Genomic DNA, 19,835 nt, shown 5'->3' with positions numbered 1-19,835 from the left:
CTGCGGTTCTAACCAGTACCAGGTGATGCCCATGCTGCTGGTCCCTGCATCACACTTTGAGAACAAGGAAGGAATCAATGACCCATGTGATATATTTAGCCCAATACAGTGATTATCAAATGTAAGCATATATTGAATCACCTGAGGGGCTTCCGGAACCACACACACTAGGCCTTGCCCCAGAGTTTCTGATTTAGTAGGTTGGGATGCGCTCAAGAATTTTCATTCCTAACAAGTTTCTTATTGCTGCTGCCTGTGGGTACCAGTGCTGCAAGAACCATGGGCTAGTGCTTATACTGACTGTCAGAGGACTCCAGGAAACAGAATAGATCACATCTATATATGTAGAGAGAAATTCATTACAAGAAGTTGGCTCGCACAGTCACGGAGGCTAACAGGTCCCAAGATCTGTAGTCCGGAAGTTGGAGACCCACGGGAGTCAATGGTGTAGTTCTAATCCGAGTCCGAAGGCCCAAGAGCCAAGAGAGTTGATAGGGTTGTTTCGGGGCAAAGACCGGCAGACTCCAAAACCAGAAGAGCTGATGTTTCAGTTTAAGTCAACCGCAGAGGAAAAACCCATGTCCCGGCTTAGGGGCAGTCACATGGGAGGAATTCCTCACCTTTTCCTTCTATTTGGGTCTTCAACTGATTGGATGAGGCCCACTAACATTAGTGATGTCCATCTGTTTTACTCCATCTACTGATGTCAATGTTAATCTCATCCAAAAACACCCTCATGCAGGGGCTACTGGATGGCTCATTTGGTTAAGTATCTGACTCCTGCTTTCACCTTGCTTTCAGTGATGATCTCAGGGTCGTGGGATCCAGCCCCAGGTCAGTCTCCACACTCAGCGTGGAGTCTGCTTGTCAGTCTCATTCCACCCCTGCCCTCCCTGCTTGCGTGGGCGCTCTCTCTCTCTCTCTCTCTCTCAAATAAATAAAACCTTAAAAAAAAAACCACACCAAAGCACCCTTACACCAACATCCAAAATAACTTTTGACCAAATATCTAGGCACCTCACAGCTCAGTTAAATTGATGCATAGAATTAACCAGCGCTAAACACTTTATCAGAATATCCCCAAAGTATTTCATGCAATCTGACTGACATATTTCTCCTTTTGTAACTATCCATTTGGAATATCAGCTGAGTAACACAGAGCAGCTCTAAAAGTTAGCAGTGGTATGTGATATGGGCTGGAAAGGCAGAATGGGAACGTGTGCACACAAGTTGCGAGAAAGCAGCCACAAAACCGGGAGAAGATGTGTAGAGAACGGGTATAACACAACCAGAGCTAGCTTGTATCCAGTCCTTCCTCCATGTCACTGGCAAGATTGGGATTGATCATCCTGAGGACAGGTACAACCATGTTCCCATCTGCTCCTGTAAGGGGCATGGCGATGAGCATAAAACGTGATTGCCAGGTGCTTGCCCCTTTTGCAGCCCTGTGGGCCTGGCAGGTATCATTAGGGTGACCGTTTATCTGAGTTATGCCTACTCTGCCAATGTCATGATAAACTGAGCCTCCTTTGACTTTCAGAAGGATCCCAGTTTAGATAATAACTTACATGGTTATCCTGGCCGTGCTTGACACGTCCAGTGCCCTGAGCAATGAGGAAGCTATAGGGGTGACGTATTCTAGGGGGAGAGGAGTAGCAAAAGCAATACTTTCAGAGGATGTGGATCAAGGTTATTTTCATCTCTGAAAAATAAATTCCAAGCCATTAACCACTCTGCATTAGAATGCAATGAATAATTTTTTTTAAGTAAAATTTAAAATAATGAATACGTATTCACTGGGGAGTAGATTTAGACAGGAGGTCCTCCTCTTAGGGAGTTTTCTTTGAAATAAATAGGAGGGAGAAAAATCTAGCCCCCCTCCCCCACCACACATACTCCTTTCTGGACCTGGCCTTGGCCATCATCACTCTTTCTTCTCTCTCTGCTACGTACTCCAGGCTTTGAGCAGAATCCTCCTTCTCCGCCACTATGGACTTCTTTCCCCAGCTTCCCCCCACCACCGGAGGTGAAGGGTTCTGAGGCTGCCTACTTTTGTCTCTGCCACAAACCAAAGATACGCCCCCTCATCATAGAATGTCTCCAGTGAGTAAAGAGCAGATTCCTGTATCCATCACCCTATTCGTGGCTCTGTTCCTCTCTGGGTCAAGCCTTGGCGAAAGAGCAGAGTGGCTCACACAGGGTCCCTGCCCCCTGAGATCTGCTTGCTGCTGAGAAAGAGGGACTATAACCAAGGAACAAGTATAACTTTTTCTTTTTTAAAGATTTTATTTATTTATTTGACAGAGAGAAATCACAAGTAGACGGAGAGGCAGGCAGAGAGAGAGAGGGGGAAGCAGGCTCCCTGCTGAGCAGGGAGCCCGATGCGGGACTCGATCCCAGGACCCTGAGATCATGACCTGAGCCGAAGGCAGCAGCTTAACCCACTGAGCCACCCAGGCGCCCCACAAGTATAACTTCTGTAGTAAAATTAAGAGCTCCTTGACTATGCGTGAGAAAGACAGCCGGTAACTGACTGCCTGGAATGTGATAGCAAGAGGAAGGAGGATCTTACATCATGGAATTTAAGGGAGAAGAGTAGCCCTAGAAACTCGGATTTAACTGAAGGGGGGGAGTGTTTACCACTCCACCGTCCCAGACATCCATCTGTCCTCACTTGAGGGCTCCTTCCTGAGACATGAGCTCTCCATCACCCTGGCTTGCTCTCTGGGTGAACTGAGTCTGCTCCTAAGACCAGAAATAAGGGCCCAGACAAAGAGTTATGGGTCTTTATGCAGACATCATTTAGAGTGAGAAATAAGGAGAGAGTTAGTGGGGTCAGCAGAATAAGAATAGGTCTGGAGAGGCAGGCAGGGGATAGACGCTGGTAATGGAAAGCCATTGGAGGGGATCAAGGAAGAAAATGAGATGATTTTACTTAGGCAGAATATCTCACTAAAGTGTGTGGGGGGAGGGAGCTGCCATTGGTCTCCTGTCTTTAAGCATCGATTTCCTGGAAATTGACTGAGCAACGGTTATTTCCGTCTCCTTGTAGAAGGCATGTCCCAGATCCAAACCAGAGGGACCAATGTGTCATATCTTTTAACAACAGCATATTGGCCAGTGAAACAATAGAAAGCAACTCACCTCCGCCCCCTCACCTCTGCTTCCCTTGTTTTGCTTTTGTTCCTTTATCCCTTTATCCCAGAAAGATAGATTTTCCTCTGTTCCTCCTTTATCCATCACTGGATGGCAAGATCTATAGGTTATATGCTTTGCCTTTTAGTTGCCCCTGTTCCAAACAAGGCCTGCGCTCCCACTAGGTTGGCCTGGCACTCCTTTTCCAGAAGGTTGGCCTCCTGCACATTGTCCACCTAAGTACACGTTCCCCCGGAGCCTCTGTCCTGCAGCATCCACTCTCTACACCCCCATGAGACCCCTGTCCTACAAGCCAGGGCTCCCTGACTGTGTGGGAGAAAAAGGGTCAGCCGGCGAGCCTGGGGAGAGTGACCCCATGTCGTGGAACATAAGGGCTAAGAGTGGCCCTAGGGACCGCTATCCCGGCTATACTGGTGCCCCGGATTTGGGGGATTTGGGATTTGTTCTTGGGGGATTTGGGATTTGTAGGAAACTCTCCTGTGCCACCTTTTTTGCTGCTCCCCTTTCCCAGGGACAGATTGCTTAGATCCTTTTTATTTTCACATTGGATTAGATCAATGAGATTCTGGATTTTGAGCCCATGTCTGTTTAAAGTGGCTGAGTCTTCAATTATTGTCTACCTCGGGAAGGTCTGCTGTGATTCTCCATGTACTAGTGTGTGTGCTCTTATTTCTCCTGTAATGTCTTTTTAAAATCTACATTCTGCACCTTCCTACAGACCTGTAATTCTATCACCCATTGATATTTTGTATAAACGCTTCTCAGTTTCTAGCACTCTCGGATGCCCCTTCCTTTTGGTAGGGGCCTGCGCCCTATTAAACAATCCAGTCAGAATTGTAAAATGCTCTGAGTCGTCGTCGTTTTCTGTCTCGTCAAAGTTAATAGTAGAAATGTGTTAGAAATGAACATCGTTCTTTGTGTCCCATGGTTTTCTTGCCCATGAAATATTTGCGTGTCAAGACCATCTCAGCAAAAGTCTCATGTCTTCCTTGCTCTGCAGAAGAGTCCGCTGTGTGTCCCTTGGTCCTGTTCGGCTCCTGGAGGGTGGCTCCCAAAGTCACCATACTCTACCGCATCTTCCAGTGCCCCTGGCCAGGGCCACTCTGATCGTCACTGTGGATGCTATGGCCTTTCACCCCCATTCTCCCTGGTCTCATTTCTTGGCCCCTCCCCTGGCCTTAACTAGTGGCTCCCAGTTCCAGCCCCTCCATTCATCAGAAGGTAGTGACTGTGCTATTTGCTGGGCTTGAAGGGCAGCAAGTGTTGGTTCTTGCCCTCAAGAGACTGACTCTCCTCACCTCACATTTCATTATTATATTGCTGTTAAGATTCAACATCCGGATGTATTTATGAGGTGGTAACTGTGTGGGATGTTGTGTGGGAGACACAGTACTTGGTCGAATCCTTTCTGCAGGAACCTGGTTGGTCAGATGGGACATCAGCGCATGAAAACACAACTCCAGCCAAGGGAGTGTGGGCTTGTTGGCCAACAATCCACACATGGGCTTGTAAACTCAGAGGAGAAGGAGACCTCTGGAGACTGAGATGGTCTGTGATGTCTTCTTGGAGGAAGAACTTGGGCTAGTCCTGGAAGAACGAGTCAGATCTAAACGCGGATCAGGTTTTTGAAGAAAAACCTGAGGAAAGGGGAAAGAGTTAGTGACACCAACCCCACCCCCTCAACACACACACTCCACACGGTCTTCTGTTTTTCGTTTTCTGTATCCCAGTGCTCTATAATTTGTCTAGCTATATTATCTTACTTTAAGGTTATTTTGCACTTTTTTCAAAAATATTTTATTTATTTGAGAGAGAGAGAGAGCACAAGCAGGAGGGACAGGTGGAGGCAGAGAGAGAAGCAGACTCCCTGCTAAGCAGGGAGCCTGACTCGTAGTTCAATCCCAGGACTCTGAGATCAGGACCTGAGCGGAAGGCAGACACCTAACCTAGTAAGGCACCCAGGTGCCCCTTGTACATTCTTTTTTATATCATATGTCCACTTTGCCATTGATCTTAACACTATCCCTTTTTAGGCTATCTTAATATTTTTCTTCTTTTTAATTTCTTTCTCTATTGAGAAATAGTTCTTTTTTCAACTCTTTTTATTTTTAAGTGTCCAGATGAATACCTATCTCCTTTCATTTTCCTGGACTTCTAGTACCTTGCTTGATCACTTGCTTTTAAATCCAGATAATGGTCATGAGTCAGGGCAAGTGTCATCATATCTTCTCGCTCACCTGAGCATTTACATCCTGAAACAGTCATGCTTGAACACTTACAGATTGAAATAAGTATTATTATAGTTTACTTTCCTTTTATTTTTTGTAAATATTTTAGTAGGGCGTTCATTTATTTTCTTTTTGAGATCATACATGGGTGGTTAGCAGTGAACTCCATGGATAGCACGGGGACATTACTATCTGTTATTAAAAAATGGGCATTTTTTCTGATTAAAACCACTGTTTTAAGAAATCCTTAAAATTCACTTTGAAGTTGGCTGTAAGCAGGGCGACTGCTCCCTGATTTGCCTGGAACAGCCCTGGTTTACTCCTGTTGTCCCTGGAGAATGATTAATTATGTCCTGTCCAGTGTCAAGAGTCCCTATTTGGATGATAAGTTATATCATCACGTATTTTGGAAGCATTCGGTCTCCTACCATCTTGATCCCATTATTCCCCTTGTCGGCAGCATTCTCTGTCCCAACCCAGTGTCTCTGTATGCTTTAACAAAAAGTGCTAGTTTCCCCCGCTGTTGAACTTTTCACTCCTAAAACCTGCCAGCACTCTCTTTTACTCGTCCTTGAAAAACCTAAGAGAACTGTTTAAATGCTTTCAGTGCCTTGGCCTTTTTTTCCCCCCTCACTAACTCGATCCTGTCTTCACCAATTCTCTTAACTTACTCTTCTATTTTTGGCATTTCCATCCTAATCCCCTTTCCACTTATTTTTCTCCATAGACTTACTGTTCTGCCAGATTTCATAGTTTCACAAAATTAATTTTGCCTTATCTGACAACTTGCAACTTCAAATTTTTGCCTATAAATAGACCTTGTTAGTTATCTTAGCCCAAATTCTCTTTTCGTTTTGATGTCAACTCGCTGGTGTTAACTCACATTAAAATAAGCACCCCATTTCATTGCTAGCTGACTGCTTGCTGTGTTACCTTCGGATCAGTCATAAACTGCTCTCGCCCTGATACAGAAGTACCTTCAAGCAGTGTTCTTTTGCTCTTCTTTTAGGCAATGCCATATTTTCCCTTTTTTTTTTTTTTTTAAGGAATAAAAGAATTTTAGCATTTGGATTAAGATGTTCAGCTCCCAAGAATCTTAAAAATGCTTACTCTGTTTTTTATTGTAGTTCAAGTGCACATAAATTTACCACTGCAGCCATTTTAAAGTATACAATTCAGTGACATTAAGGACAATTCACCAAGTCGTGCGACCATCCCCACCATCTAGTTCCAGAACTTTTCATCATCCTGAACAGAAGCCCATGCCCACTGAGCAGTCTTCCCCATCTGCCTCCTCCCCCTAGGCCCTGGCAACTACTGATGTACTTTGTCTCTCTCCACTTGCCTCTTCTGAACATTTCGTCAAAATGGAATCAGACGTTTTTCTGAGTCTGGCTTTCCTCACTTAGCAGATTTTCTCAGGGTTCTTGCATGTCGATACATGTGTCAGAATGTTATTCCTCTCTTTGGCTGAATAATATTTCATTGTATATATAGACCACATTTTGTTCATCCCTTCATCAGATGATCAGTCTAATTTTTATCAAATCTTTGCTCTGAAGTGAAGTGAGTGATAAGGTAGCATGATAAGGGGCACCTGGGTGGCTCAATGGGTTAAAGCCTCTGCCTTTAGCTCAGGTCATGATCCCAGGGTCCTGGGATTGAGCCCCGAGTCGGGCTCTCTGCTTGGCGGGGGGCCTGCCTCCCCGCACCGTCTCTCTCTCTCTGCCTGGCTCTCTGCCTATTTATGATCTCTGCCTGTCAGATGGGTAAAATTTAAAAAAAAAAAAAAAAGGTATCTTAAAAAAAAATGCCGTGAACGGTACATAGATATTTTTCAGAGGGAGCCTCAGTGATTGGGTGTGTGGCTGACAGGTGCAAGAGACCCTATTCACCTGCCCACCCCTCCTTTTTTTTCTTTATTTTTGGTAACTAGACCTCTTGTTTTTGTCTTTACTGTCGTATTTATAGGTTTTAAAAAATACAGCTGAACCGATTCCTCACAGTCCCACCACCCCAAAACAATCACTACTAATAAATTTCAATGCATTTTCTTCTGGTTGCTTTCCTGTGTTTTGATACTTTATTTACTTTTTCCTAGTTAAGATCACACTGAATAGATAATGTTGTAACCTGCTCTTCTTTTCATAAAAATCCCTTTATTTCTCAAGGATTTGAGTCCTGTAAGGATTTGGGCACTCTTCTGGATACTTCTATTGAATGAACAGGAAGTTCTGGTGGGAGCATGGTTTGAGAGCCATCAGCTTATAGGTGATATTTAAAGTGATTGGATGATGTAAGACCTCCTGGGGTTGTGTGGGGAGGGGGCAGGAATATGAAGTGCAAAGCAAGGACCCAGGTCTCAGCCCCAGGGCACTCCCAAATGCAAAGGCGGAACAGTGAAGGTGATTGAAGAGACTCGGCACCTGGTGAGAGCAGGAGAGTCTGGAGGAGAAGGCACTTGGGAGTGGAGTGGCTCCATGGCAAACACTGTTGAGCGCCTGAGTGCCGGGGGACAGGATTGCCCCCTGGGTCTGGCAAGAGGGCTGTCAGGACGAGCTCAGGGGAGTACAGAGGCTCACTGGCCAAGTGAAACATGCTGAAGAGAAACACTGTCATACCGTGACCTATTTCTGCCTGTCTCGTGGACTCTTCAACATGATTTGATGGCAGAATAAGATGTTTAATGGTATACCTTCCTGATTATTCTTCCTACTGTGTGACATTTGCACTGTTTCTAATTTTTACTGTTACCAGCATGACTGAAATGAACAGCTTTGTAAACTTTCTTTTCTACTTTTAGCATCATTCCCTTTGATTTTGAGGCCCAGAAAGGAAGGTGCTGGTCTAAGACCAGAGCCTCTTCAGAGCTTGGGGTTCTCATTTGCTCCAATGCTTTCATTTTTTAAAAAAATTTTATTTATTTATTTGACAGAGAGAGAGATCACAAGTAGGCAGAGAAGCAGGCAGAGAGAGAGGGGAGGAAGCAGGCTCCAGGTGGAGCAGAGAGCCCAATGCGGGGCTTGATCCCAGGACCCTGGAACCATGACCTGAGCCGAAGGCAGAGGCTTTAACCCACTGAGCCACCCAGGCACCCCAGCTCCAGTACTTTCAAAAAGGACTGACTGGATGGTCCTTCCTCCAGCATCTGGAGGGCTATTGTCTGAGGGGCCCCAGCATCTTGCTGGTGATGGTCAGTTGGGTCCTCCAGGCACAAGTTTCTCTTTTTATCTGCTTAGAAGTCCTTTTAACCTTGAATACACTATTGAGTGACAAGAACCAAACCCACATTATGGAATGAAAACCATACACAACTCGTGACAGAGTGATGTTAAATAGAGATACATGGATAATCATTGTCAGTGGCCTGGAACCCTAGCTTACATGTAATGCTGGTGTTTGCTATTAATCCTTTCTCACTAAGGTTCTTTAATCCTTGAGCCAGATACGCCAAAGGAAACACGCGGCACCCATTCCCATCTTCCTACGCATTCGTACAGATGTGATGGGTTCTGGAATTTAAGGAAGTTTACCCTTTCCAGTAAACACCCTGAAAATTTCCCATTGCAGTTGCCTGCTGATATTCAGGGAATGACTTCCATGCTTTCTGTGTGTGCCTTGGGTGGGGTTTTATAAACATTCCCAGCTTGTGGCAAAAAGAGAACAACTCCCAGGCTGATCACTATCTCAGAAATGTCCTCCTTTCCCCCTGCACGTTATGGTCACTTCCTGTTCCTGGTCACATTAGGAATGGTCCCTCTCCATGCCCACGTCTGACTGGGTTTGCTGTTTAGCCACATCCTGTCCGGCATGACAGCCCCTTACCCAGGACCCGCAGTGTCCACAGAGCTGCTGGTGTGGGTTCTGGTGAGCCCAGGACCAGGGGTCTGCTCCATGCCCGCAGGACAGATCTTGCTGTTTGCTGGGCCACACGTGGGAGGATGGAATGGTGATTGTATCCAGCGTGAATAGATCTGGTGAGAGAGATGTATGTGCATCTCCCTCCCTCACTCCGCCAGGGTCCTCTTCTAGAGAGGTTCTGGATCACCACCGATAATTCCCGGAGTAGAAGGTCCATTGGCTCAGCAGAATGGTTGAATGATCTAGAACAGGTGTGCATGGATACTTTTCTGCACTAATACTGGCTCTATGACTCCTTTTTCTCTTCTGTTTAAGAACTAGAAGGACAACTTAGTACCAGCCTTAAGTGATACATGTCAGGTGTCCACCCTGGTGTCCTGCCTGGCCCAGGATGGGCTCAGTCAAGGTGAACTATTTCCCGGCATTATCCTACCCTACTTACGTGGTTGACTCTTCCTGACCTTCGTTGCTCCAAGTTGGTGGCTCAGACTCGACTCCTCAAGCCTCTCTCTTTCTGTTTCCTCCTCACAGGGGGCTTTATTAAGAAGCATGGTCAGCCTGCTGTTTCTAAAACCTTGGGGTAAGTTGTGGGATGTTAAAACCAGGGTAAGGGGGGCATTAGCTTTTTCTGCTGACCTGACAGAACAGGTCTGGGGCATAAGTCTTCCTGGGCATTCTGGGTTGTAATAGCAAAAGCCCCCTGGGATATGATGTGGCTGTCGCACAGCGCCTCCTGACCTGCTAGCCTGTGGGGATAGCCCCTTTGAGCGGTCTAGCTGCCACACACTGAGGGAGTGTACTGTGTGCCCAGAGTCTGCAGGGATCGCTGACATTTAAGGCAATAGTCAGATTTAAGTAAGCAGACCTTGGAGAGGCCATTCATATGGGGCACTTCTTAGGGAAAGGAAACCTTTGCTGATAAAGATAAGTAACAGTAGTTGCTGTAACACGTCAGCCCCCAAATGGCAACAGTTTAACACAGGGAAAGTTTATTTCTTGCTCAAGCAGTCAACTTAGGTATTCTAGAACAGTCAGAGAACATTGCCATCATTGTTCAGGGACCCAGGCGCCTTCCCTTTTGCAGTTCCATCATCTCTTGGCCTTGGAGCCTTTCTTGGATCTTCTGCATCCAGCCAGAAGGATGGGCAAGAGAGAGCATGGAGAATCTCACAGGGGCTTTTTATGGGTTTAGCCTGGATGTGGCACACATCATTTTTGCTTATGGCCTGTTGGCCCAAACCCAGGCTTTGAGCCAGAGCTCAGTAGACTTCAGGTATACTTACCACAAAGGAGGCCAGTACATGAAGTTGCACTGCATGATCAGGGGGTAGAGGAAATAGGTTTTAGTCCCACAGACCTTTCCAGAAGGTGCATGAGGCACAGGATTGGGAAGGCTGCCTTTTGCTGGTAGCTGACCCAGCTCAAGTGACGTGGGTGGGGGCAGAGAGATCTGAATTGCAACTGGACTCTCTGCTCATTTCTTTCTAGGGACAGATTCGCTGCCCCTGCCGTGGAGACTCGTCCTAGCATCTGGGGAGAGTGCCCACCAAAGTTTGCTACCAAGTTGGGCCGAGCCATAGTCCGAGAAGGACAGATGGGACGGTTTTCGTGCAAGATCACTGGCCGGCCCCAACCACAGGTCACCTGGCTCAAGGTGAGATTTGATCTGCCCCAACTCTGGCCCCAGCCCAGGGACCCTGATTGTAGAGGGTTAGGCCCTTGGACCAACGGGTGTCCATCTGTCTGATCAGTTCCTTCTGCTCAACTGTAGATGGTTCTCCGGGGTTCTCTGTATGCCCGATAGCCATGCTTGTCCCTGCCTCTATTTGCACACTCTGCCTCTGTAACTCAGCCTGCCATGTCCTAGAATCCACACACTCCCCAAACAGCGTAACATTTCTGAGTCAGAACAGACCCGACCATCTCCAGAGAGTGGAATTTGAAGTCATGAGACTAGGTTTCAAGCCACAGCTCCCTCATTTGTAAAACATGTGATGCTGGGCAAATCATTTGGTCTCTTGGAACATTGGTGTCCTTATCTGCGAGACCAGAGATGATGCCAGCTCCCTCAAAATACTGTTGGGAGTATTTCATTCAGGGCCTAGTGGTGCGAAGGCATAGCAGAAGGGCTGGAGGAGGAGGAGTGGCAGCAGCACGGGGCGTGAGGGGTGGGGTGGATGTTCAGCAGGGCCGGGAGGAACCTTGGGGAAAGCTTGGGGTAGAGGCCTATGAGACTAGCTTTCTCACAGACGGGAGCCCCTGACCAAAATGAGCAAGGGGACACCTTTTCCCTATTTTGTGATTCTGCTGGACTGAGCCTGGGAAAAGAGTAAAGGAGAGGGTGGCCAAGCAGAGCTAACGTGAGGAATGTAGGCTCCCCACCTTGAACTAGGGCATCTCTGAAACAAGCTCGCACACCTGATCTGAGCCGGACCTGATGCCGCCACACTGCACACACAGACCTCGAGTCAGGGCCCATGGATTGTCCAAAGACTGCTCTCTGAGCACACTGACAGAGCCCAGAGCGGAGGATTGTGCTACCCAGGCCTGGTGTCCATCCCAGCCAGGCTTGGAGGGTGCTGCCATGAAGTAAGCAGGTTTCTCTGACCCAGCTGCCCTCTTGCCATCCACAGGGAGAGGTTCCCCTGCAGCCAAGTGCCCGTGTGTCTATGTCTGAGAAGAATGGGGTACAAGTTTTGGAAATCCACGAGGTCAGCCGCGATGATGTGGGCGTGTACACATGCCTGGTGGTGAATGGGTCAGGGAAGGCCTCCATGTCGGCCGAACTTTCTATCCAAGGTATCAAGTGGTGGGGGGCTCGTACAGGATGCCCCTGCCTGGTTTCTATACCCTGCTGTTCATTACAGATCCGTGTTCCACTGACCCACCCCCCTCCCCGAGCGTTCCCCCAGGGCCAGGATCTCGAACTCATGTCCCGGCACAGTGCCCCACACCTGTGTCTTCAGTGTCTTTTTTCTCACTCACATTCCTTTTTGTACCTCTGATTGCCACCAGAAGAGTGGACATTCCAAATACCTTGCCATGACCCCAAATTTAACCTGCCTAAAATGTAACTTATCATCCTCTCTGTCCTTCCCATCGGGCGTTCCCTCAACTTTAAACTCTTTCTACCGCAGGATTCTGCTTTTCCTCTGCATCTGGACCAGACTTTCAGCATCTCCTTTGACCCTTGCCTCCTCCTTCCTGTAGGCAATCAGCCCTGTCAGTTCTTCCCTGGAAATCTCTTTGAATCTGTCTCCTCTTTACATCCCCCTTGGTTCTGCCAAGTCCAGCCTGTGGAAGCAGGAGTATGGGTGGGGAAGGGGGTTGACATCGCTCTATCGAGCGGGAACCTTGAGCAAGGTGGGGTTTGGAGCAGCAGGGAGGGAAACAACCTTCACTCTCCTCCCCCTTTCTTACTTTTCTTTCTCCCATGATTTTTTTCTTTCACATTCCCTTCTCTTTTCAGAAACTGTTCCTCCTTACTCTCTTTACCACTGTTGCCTGGAGTGTTTTTCATAACCCAAAGCGTTTTGTTCTGTGTTGTGACACAGGCCATATATATGGATATAAACATATTGTTTCCATGAAAACAGTCCTGAGTTGTACCACGCACAGGACACTGGTATTCTCTGTTTCATTCGAAAGTCCTGGTCTGGACCCAGGAATGAGACTTCACAGCTCACCGTGGGATCGGACCCGCTGTTAGGCATTAAGAAGAATGGTCAAGCCACACCCCTGACTTGCCCTAGCTCTGAATTAAAGAACTTCCCCCTTCCCAAGTACTTAATGACAAAATGATATGCTGCCTGGGATGTGTTTTAAAATAACTCCCAGAAGAAGCTGCTCTGAAATCCAAAACAAAAAGGAATAAAAAAGACAGGCTAAATGGTGCTATTTCCTTAATCTGAGTGATGGCTTTCAGAGTTGGTTATATCCTCTCTACTATTGTACATTTTGAAATTTTCCGTAATAAAATCTTTAAAAATGATGCATCAGGACAAATATATGTATATATAGTATTTTTTTTCTTTGAAGAACTGAATCCAATTACACTTTCTCCGTACATTTTTAAAGCAGGTATTTGTCAAAACAGATCGTTTGGGAAGGTTTGTTTTTGAGGGCCACAAGTAACTTAAACTGTTTGGGTTTGAAATTTTCAGATGTTTATTTTGGTTTGTCCCTCAATTGGTTTCCTTCTGTGGCCGGTGAATGGGACACGTCCCATGGCACAAGGGTATGGTCACCGAGACTTCCAGAGAAGGCCCAGGGCAGCCGTGGAGGCCTCGACGGTGTCTCAGAGCTGGAGATCTGACCAGCTCCCAGCTCATCCGGTTAATCCAAGCGGTTCAGCACCAGGGATGCAGAGGGAAGGTGGGAGGAGCGTAGATGGGGGCCAGGCAGAAGCTGGGGAGGTGAGTACTCCCTAAGAAATGAAAACCAGTGCTGTCTTATCATTGTCTCTTCTTGGTACATAAGATAGTCCACTAACAGTCTCCCCTTCTCCCTTCTTCCAGGTTTGGACAATGCCAATAGGTATGCCTAGGCTTTGTCATCACTGTTTCCATCTTGACATGCCCTGCAAGAAAAGAGAGGTTGTAACAGAGAAATGCCCTGAGTTTCTGAGTCCCTGCATAGGAGGGAGGGCTGACAGTCGGGGCCCTTGTTCAGCTTGGTTTTGTTCTCCTGCCGTGGTAGGCCACACAGGCTTTGGCGCAGGCTCGCCAGCACAGCGAGACTCGAAGACACAGTTAAGTCCCAGTTAGCTGTCACTAGGGAGGGCGCTGGCTAGACGCCTGGCTAGACGCCAGGTCCGAGGGGTGGGCAGATGCCTGGCAGAGGGAAAGGGCTTTTGGCAGAGCTGCCTGAAGCCAGAGTTACAAGCTGCGGCAGGTCCAAGGCAGAGGAAGGAGGTTAGAGGGTCGCAGAAACCCTTCCTGATTGCTTGATGTTTGAGTTCAGGCCCTTGCAGGGGAATATTAGCCAGGCGAGGAAAAGCTCAGGGAGGGTGTTCCCAGCAGGACAGTAGCATGTGTGAAAGTGGGGAGATGAGAGCCAGGGGGGCCCCCCAGGGGCCCCAGAAGAACATCAGTGTGGCAGCAGCCTGGCAGGCCGTGGAGATAGTCTGGTGAGGTCCAAGAGGCTCACTCAGGGCATCCTTGCGGGCTCCGTTGAGAAGCTTGGTCTTATTCTCACTGCAGCGAAGGTCAGCTGTGCTGCCATGCAGGCCGTGGATCAGAGGGCAGCCGGGACCAGGGTGAGGCGGTTGCATAGTGGAAACTGGGGTGGTGCTCAGGGGTTGGGGGGAGAATAAAGGCAGACTGGAGAAATGCAGATAGAACAGGCTCTGGATTGAGCTGAGGGCCAAGGAAATGGCAGGAATGGTAGCTTGCCCTTTGCCTTGGGAAGCTGAGAAAGCTGCAGAGAGAGACTTTTGCTCCTGCTGTCTTCATTCATGGGCTTTTGTGATCCCTGGAATCCATGCTTGTGATGGGTAATGCTTGTGAGTTACCAGATAACCATTCTCTTTCCCCTTACTCTTTCCCATTGCCCTTCCCAACCACCACCAAACAGATCACTGGTGAGAGGAACAAAGGCACCCAGTTCAGATATCAGGAAGGAAGTGACCAATGGAACCACACAGGGGACGAAAGTGGACAGCCTGGAGTCTGCCGCCGAAAGAAGGAACTGCTCCAGCGCCCAGAGAGGGAGCTCCCTGACCTGGGCCCCAAGTAGCCAGCCTCAGCCCCTGCAGGAGTCCCAGCCAGAGCTGTCCGAGGACTCATCCAGGAAGGCCCTGAGGAGCCCCATCTTACAGAAGACTTCTAGTACCATCACCCTGCAGGCTGCAAAAGTCCAGCCGGAACCCAGAGCACTGATCTCGAGCACCCTCTCGTCTTCTGGAGAAGAGAGGGAGTGGCCAGCTGCACCCCACCAAGCCACTCACCCTACCAGGCAGACTGGTCTGGGAAGCCAGGAGGTGGTGAGCAAGGTTGCTACCAGGAAAATCCCCGTAGAGAGCCAGAGGGACTCCACCTTCCCCAAATTTGAGAGCAAGCCCCAAAGCCAGGAAATCAGTGAAGATCAGACAGTCAAGTTCAGATGTGAGGGTGAGTAGAGCTAAGGAAGGTCAAGGTCCCACCTTGCCCCACCAGTGTAGCCCCTGGGAGGTCACTCCCTCCATCAGCCTGCAGTGGTATCTGCCCAGCCCCTTGGACTAGAACCCAGCCCACCCAGAAGCCACCTTATAAGAAGGACTCAGTCTAGTAACATACCTTGTTCTGCAGAAACACCGAGCAGTAGCCCACTGTTCATTGTTGGATATGGCATCGGCCCTGTGTCCTAATTCTTAACCACCCTAGAGGGGAAAACTCATCATCACTATCACCATCAAAAAACAAACCACAGGGGCTCCTGCTCTTTCCTCCCTTCTGCTGGCTTTGGCTGATCTGGAGACCTGACTTGTCGCCCTACATCCCTCCTCCCCACGGACCCTGCCTCCTTCTTGAGACATTTACTCATGCACAGTGCAGGGGGAGGGGTAAGAGAGCCTATTCAGGGGGAGGGCAGCTCACACCAGAATGAGCTTCTCCCTTGGGTCCAGCATCCCACCTACCCCACAAGCACAGTGCACTCTCAGGGAGCCTCACATGCTTCACTTCGCCCTGTAGTTTCAGGGACCCCAAAGCCTGAAGTGACCTGGTTCTTGGAAGGTGCGCCCGTGAGGAGACGAGAAGGCATGGTTGAGATGTATGAAGAAGGCGGATGCCATTACCTCTGTCTGCTGAGAGCACGGCCCAGGGACAGTGGGAGCTATAGCTGCACGGCCTCCAATGTCCGGGGCCAGGTGTCCTGTGGTTGGAACCTCCTGGTGAAACGTGAGTACAAGTCTCTAGTCACCCTGGGTTCTCTCTAGGGGGGGCATCCATGCAGGAGTGTCGCCTCTTTCTGCCCCCACACAAGGTGTACAAGCCCATAAAAAAGCATCATCCCCACCCACATGCCAAGCCCAAAGTCATTGCTCCAGGACAGGTGACTCCTGACAGGGAGTTCACATCAGAGTCACCTCAGAATAAGCTGCATGCGCAGCCCTGGCAACAGCTTCCTTTTCTGGGCCCTTCAGCTGTCCAGGGAGAGCCATGACTCACTTTTCTAACCACAGAGAATCAAACATTCACTAAATATACGCGTTGAGAGTCATATGAGATGATGTGGGATCCCGCATCTTTTATGTTTATTGTAATAGCTGTTTATGAAAGTTGTGCTGTTCCTTGTGGGGATTTAAACACAACACAGTTTTATGACTCAGAAATAAATGATGTTTTAATGTTTTTAAAACAAAATCGACATTGTGCTTTTTGTATACTGCTTTCTGTTCTACCTTGCTCATGTTACATGAGCATTGTTCTATAGATTTCTTTCTAGATCATTTAATATTATTCAAAAACATGATTTTCATGGCCATATAATGTTTCCTAAAATAGTGTATCTGATGCAGCCATCAAAAGAAATGAAATCTTGCCATTTGCGATGACGTGGATGGAACTAGAGGGTATCATGCTTAGCAAAATAAGTCAAGCGGAGAAAGACAACTATCATATGATCTCCCTGATATGAGGAAGTGGAGATGCAACATGGGGGGTTAAGGGGGTAGGAGAAGAATAAATGAAACAAGATGGGATTGGGAGGGAGACAAACCATAAGTGACTCTTAATCTCACAAAACAAACTGAGGGTTGCTGGGGGGAGGGGGCTTGGGAGAAGGGGGTGGGATTATGGACATTGGGGAGGGTATGTGCTTTGGTGAGTGCTGTGAAGTGTGTAAACCTGGCGATTCACAGACCTGTACCCCTGGGGATAAAAATATATTATATGTTTATAAAATAAATTAAAAGATAATTTTTAAAAAAGAAAAAAAGAATAGTGTATCTGATTACACTTGCTCTTACTATTAAAGATTTTGATTGTTTCCATTTTTTCACTATTGTAACAAAATTGTGATAAATATCTTTGTACCCATCTATCTCTCTACAAAATTTCCTTCTTATTTTAAATGCAATTCGGGGACCCTTGACCCATCGAGGAACATATTAAACTACAAAGAGAGAGTCAGCAAATTTCAGGCTTTTAGAAGTTCAACAGATAAATAATCGTTGCCTGTTTTTTTAAACAAATAAATTGCAAGAAAAGGAGGGACAACCAACAGGAAACTTAGGTGAAAAGATACGTAAAAGATATCAGTAATCACAATCCATGGACCTTGTGTGGCTCCTGATAGAGACACCTTTTAAAACTTTGTTTAATGAGAACACCAGGAAAATTTGAGCATTCACAAGGTATTTGATAGAATGGAATTAGTGCCATTTTTAAGATAGGCTTGCAGTCTTTTGTTTTTTTTTTTTAATGCCTGTGTATTTTAGAGATATAAAATGAGTTACTTACTAGTGGAAATGATAGATGATATTTGCTTCCAAAATAATCCGTGTGTAGTGGGAGCTGGTGGGAGTACATATGAAATGAGAGGGGCCATGAGTTGATAATCATTAAATTTGAGAAACAAGTATATGGTAATCCACAGTACTGCTGTCTTTCCTAGTGTATATATTTGAAATTTGCAATAATAGACTTTTCCGAAAAAAGGAAGGAGAAGAACTTAGTGGTTCATCCCTACAGTGGGATTCCATGCAGCCAGTAAAACGAATATTGCTGACCTACGGACTCTGATGGTGAAACATGTCCAAGATGCGAGGAAGGGAGAAGAGCCAAGCGCAGAGCTGTAGGTGTCATATGTATTTGCATAAAAGGAAGAGAATCTGTGTAGATATGTGCAAAGAGATGCCTATGCATACATTAAACATTTCTGGAAGGGTCCACACGTTGCCTCAAGGAAAGGAAACTGGGGATGCTTAGGAAGAGGTGGGGAGTAGTCTTACTTCTCACCACATGCGTATTGTTGATCTACTTCTTTGTGTTTTTTTTTTAAGATTTTATTTATTTATTTGACAGAGATCACAAATAGGCAGAGAGGCAGGCAGAGAGAGAGAGAGAGAGAGAGAGAGAGAGAGGAAGGGAAGCAGGCTCCCTACCGAGCAGAGAGCCTAATGTGGGGCTTGATCCATCGAGGTCTGGGATCATGACCTGAGCCGAAGGCAGAGGTTTTAACCCACTGAGCCACCCAGGTGCCCCGTTGATTTACTTCTTAATTGGCATTTTCACTCTGTCCATGAATTTCTTCTTAAGAAAGAGTCTCCATTCCATTTGGAGGTGGGAGTGCCTGTAGGGTTCACAAGTCCAAGAGCCTGAGCCTCCTCAGCTGAGGCTCTGTGCAGGGGATGGACCTGCGGCATCATGTCCAGCAAAGGCTAAAAACCCACATGTTGGAGTGGCCACTATTATTACGAAATGGAAGCTGTGCATTGAGACTATACTTGCAGCAAGTTTAGGGTGAAAGAGAATGTGGTCTTCAAAGCTCTCACAGAACCTGGGACGAACAGGGCGGGAATTACGCATGCCGCCAAGCCAGCTCTTCTTACCAACCAAAAACTGTTGGTTTTTGAATGCATGCCCTTCAGAATGTTGTGAGCCTTTGGTTAATTTCCGGAGTTCTGAAAAAGTGGATTTTGACTGTTTTGGCCAGTGTTCTTGTTGCTTGTTTGGAGGAGCGGATTTTTGGGAGCCCTTACTCTGCCCTTGCAAAAAAGTGCTTCTGGACTCCCTCTCCCTTTGGAGACACTGAGTATTCTAAAACCTTTCTGGACAACTTCACCAAGAAGTCCCCTGATGTGTGTTCTTTCCGCTTCTCTGGCATTACCTTCTTTCTCTGTTTTCTCCTGTTACCACATAAAACTCTGTCTCGCTTACCAGGACTTCTCTGTCCATCCCTTCCCCGCTCCCCAGAAATCTTACTTAATGATGATTCACTCTCCCACCATTTCTTCCGTCTGTCCCCCTGCCCGCATGCAGCGGCCTCTCTCTTCTCCCTGCAAGCATGCTCTGGTAAAAAAGGAAAGAAAATCTGCTTTTTGCTCAGTGGCTCCTTAAGCTCCCACTCCATCTCTCCACTGTCTTCCACCCCCAGACTCGTGGCAGGTCTTGTCTCCATGTGTAGCTTCTCCTTGATGGTAACAGCCAACACTCCACAAAAGCCTGCTCAGTGTGGCAGGCTTTGTGCTAAATGCTTTACCTCTGTTGTTCCATTTAGTTATTATCCTAGCAGTCCGAGGAGCTAATTATAGTCACACCCATTTTCCAGATGGGAATACTGAGCCGTGGTGAAGTTAAATGACTGGTCCAAGGTCACAGGCCTTGTAAAAGATAGCCTGTTTCTAATCCATGTTGGCTTGACATGAAGTCCATGTTTTTTTCAATGGCTCCCAAAGGCCGTTCCCTGTGAGGAATGTGACGCCGGCCGAGGAAAGGGATAGAGGTGCCCACACCTCTCGAGGTAGTCAGTCCATCCCTTCCCTTGGCACCAGACCCAATCAGATGCACCGTTATTCTGACTTAGTTGCTCTCCCACGGACTTCTTGCCCATAGGGGAGCTCTGGTGTGGAGGAGGGAGTCCAGAGACAGAGGTAGAGAGCCGAATGTA

General features: G+C 47.3%; 1 protein-coding gene across 3 annotated transcripts in view; it reads left to right on the top strand.

Annotated features, from left to right (window-relative positions):
• Window positions 1-19,835, top strand: part of MYLK (myosin light chain kinase) — a 179,420-nt gene that overhangs the window by 51,091 nt on the left and 108,494 nt on the right. For all 3 annotated transcript variants that reach the window (XM_032335320.1, XM_032335309.1, XM_032335301.1), the window contains 6 exons: window positions 9,777-9,825; window positions 10,734-10,899; window positions 11,879-12,044; window positions 13,763-13,781; window positions 14,820-15,355; window positions 15,917-16,123. In XM_032335320.1, coding sequence (XP_032191211.1) covers window positions 9,777-9,825; window positions 10,734-10,899; window positions 11,879-12,044; window positions 13,763-13,781; window positions 14,820-15,355; window positions 15,917-16,123 — 1,143 coding nt within the window. The remainder of the gene's footprint in view (window positions 1-9,776; window positions 9,826-10,733; window positions 10,900-11,878; window positions 12,045-13,762; window positions 13,782-14,819; window positions 15,356-15,916; window positions 16,124-19,835) is intronic.

Source organism: Mustela erminea, chromosome 1 (genome assembly GCF_009829155.1).
Source record: "Mustela erminea isolate mMusErm1 chromosome 1, mMusErm1.Pri, whole genome shotgun sequence".
NCBI lineage: Eukaryota > Metazoa > Chordata > Mammalia > Carnivora > Mustelidae > Mustela > Mustela erminea.
Note: the sequence above shows the minus strand (reverse complement) of the source record. Positions and strands in the feature narration are given on the sequence as shown.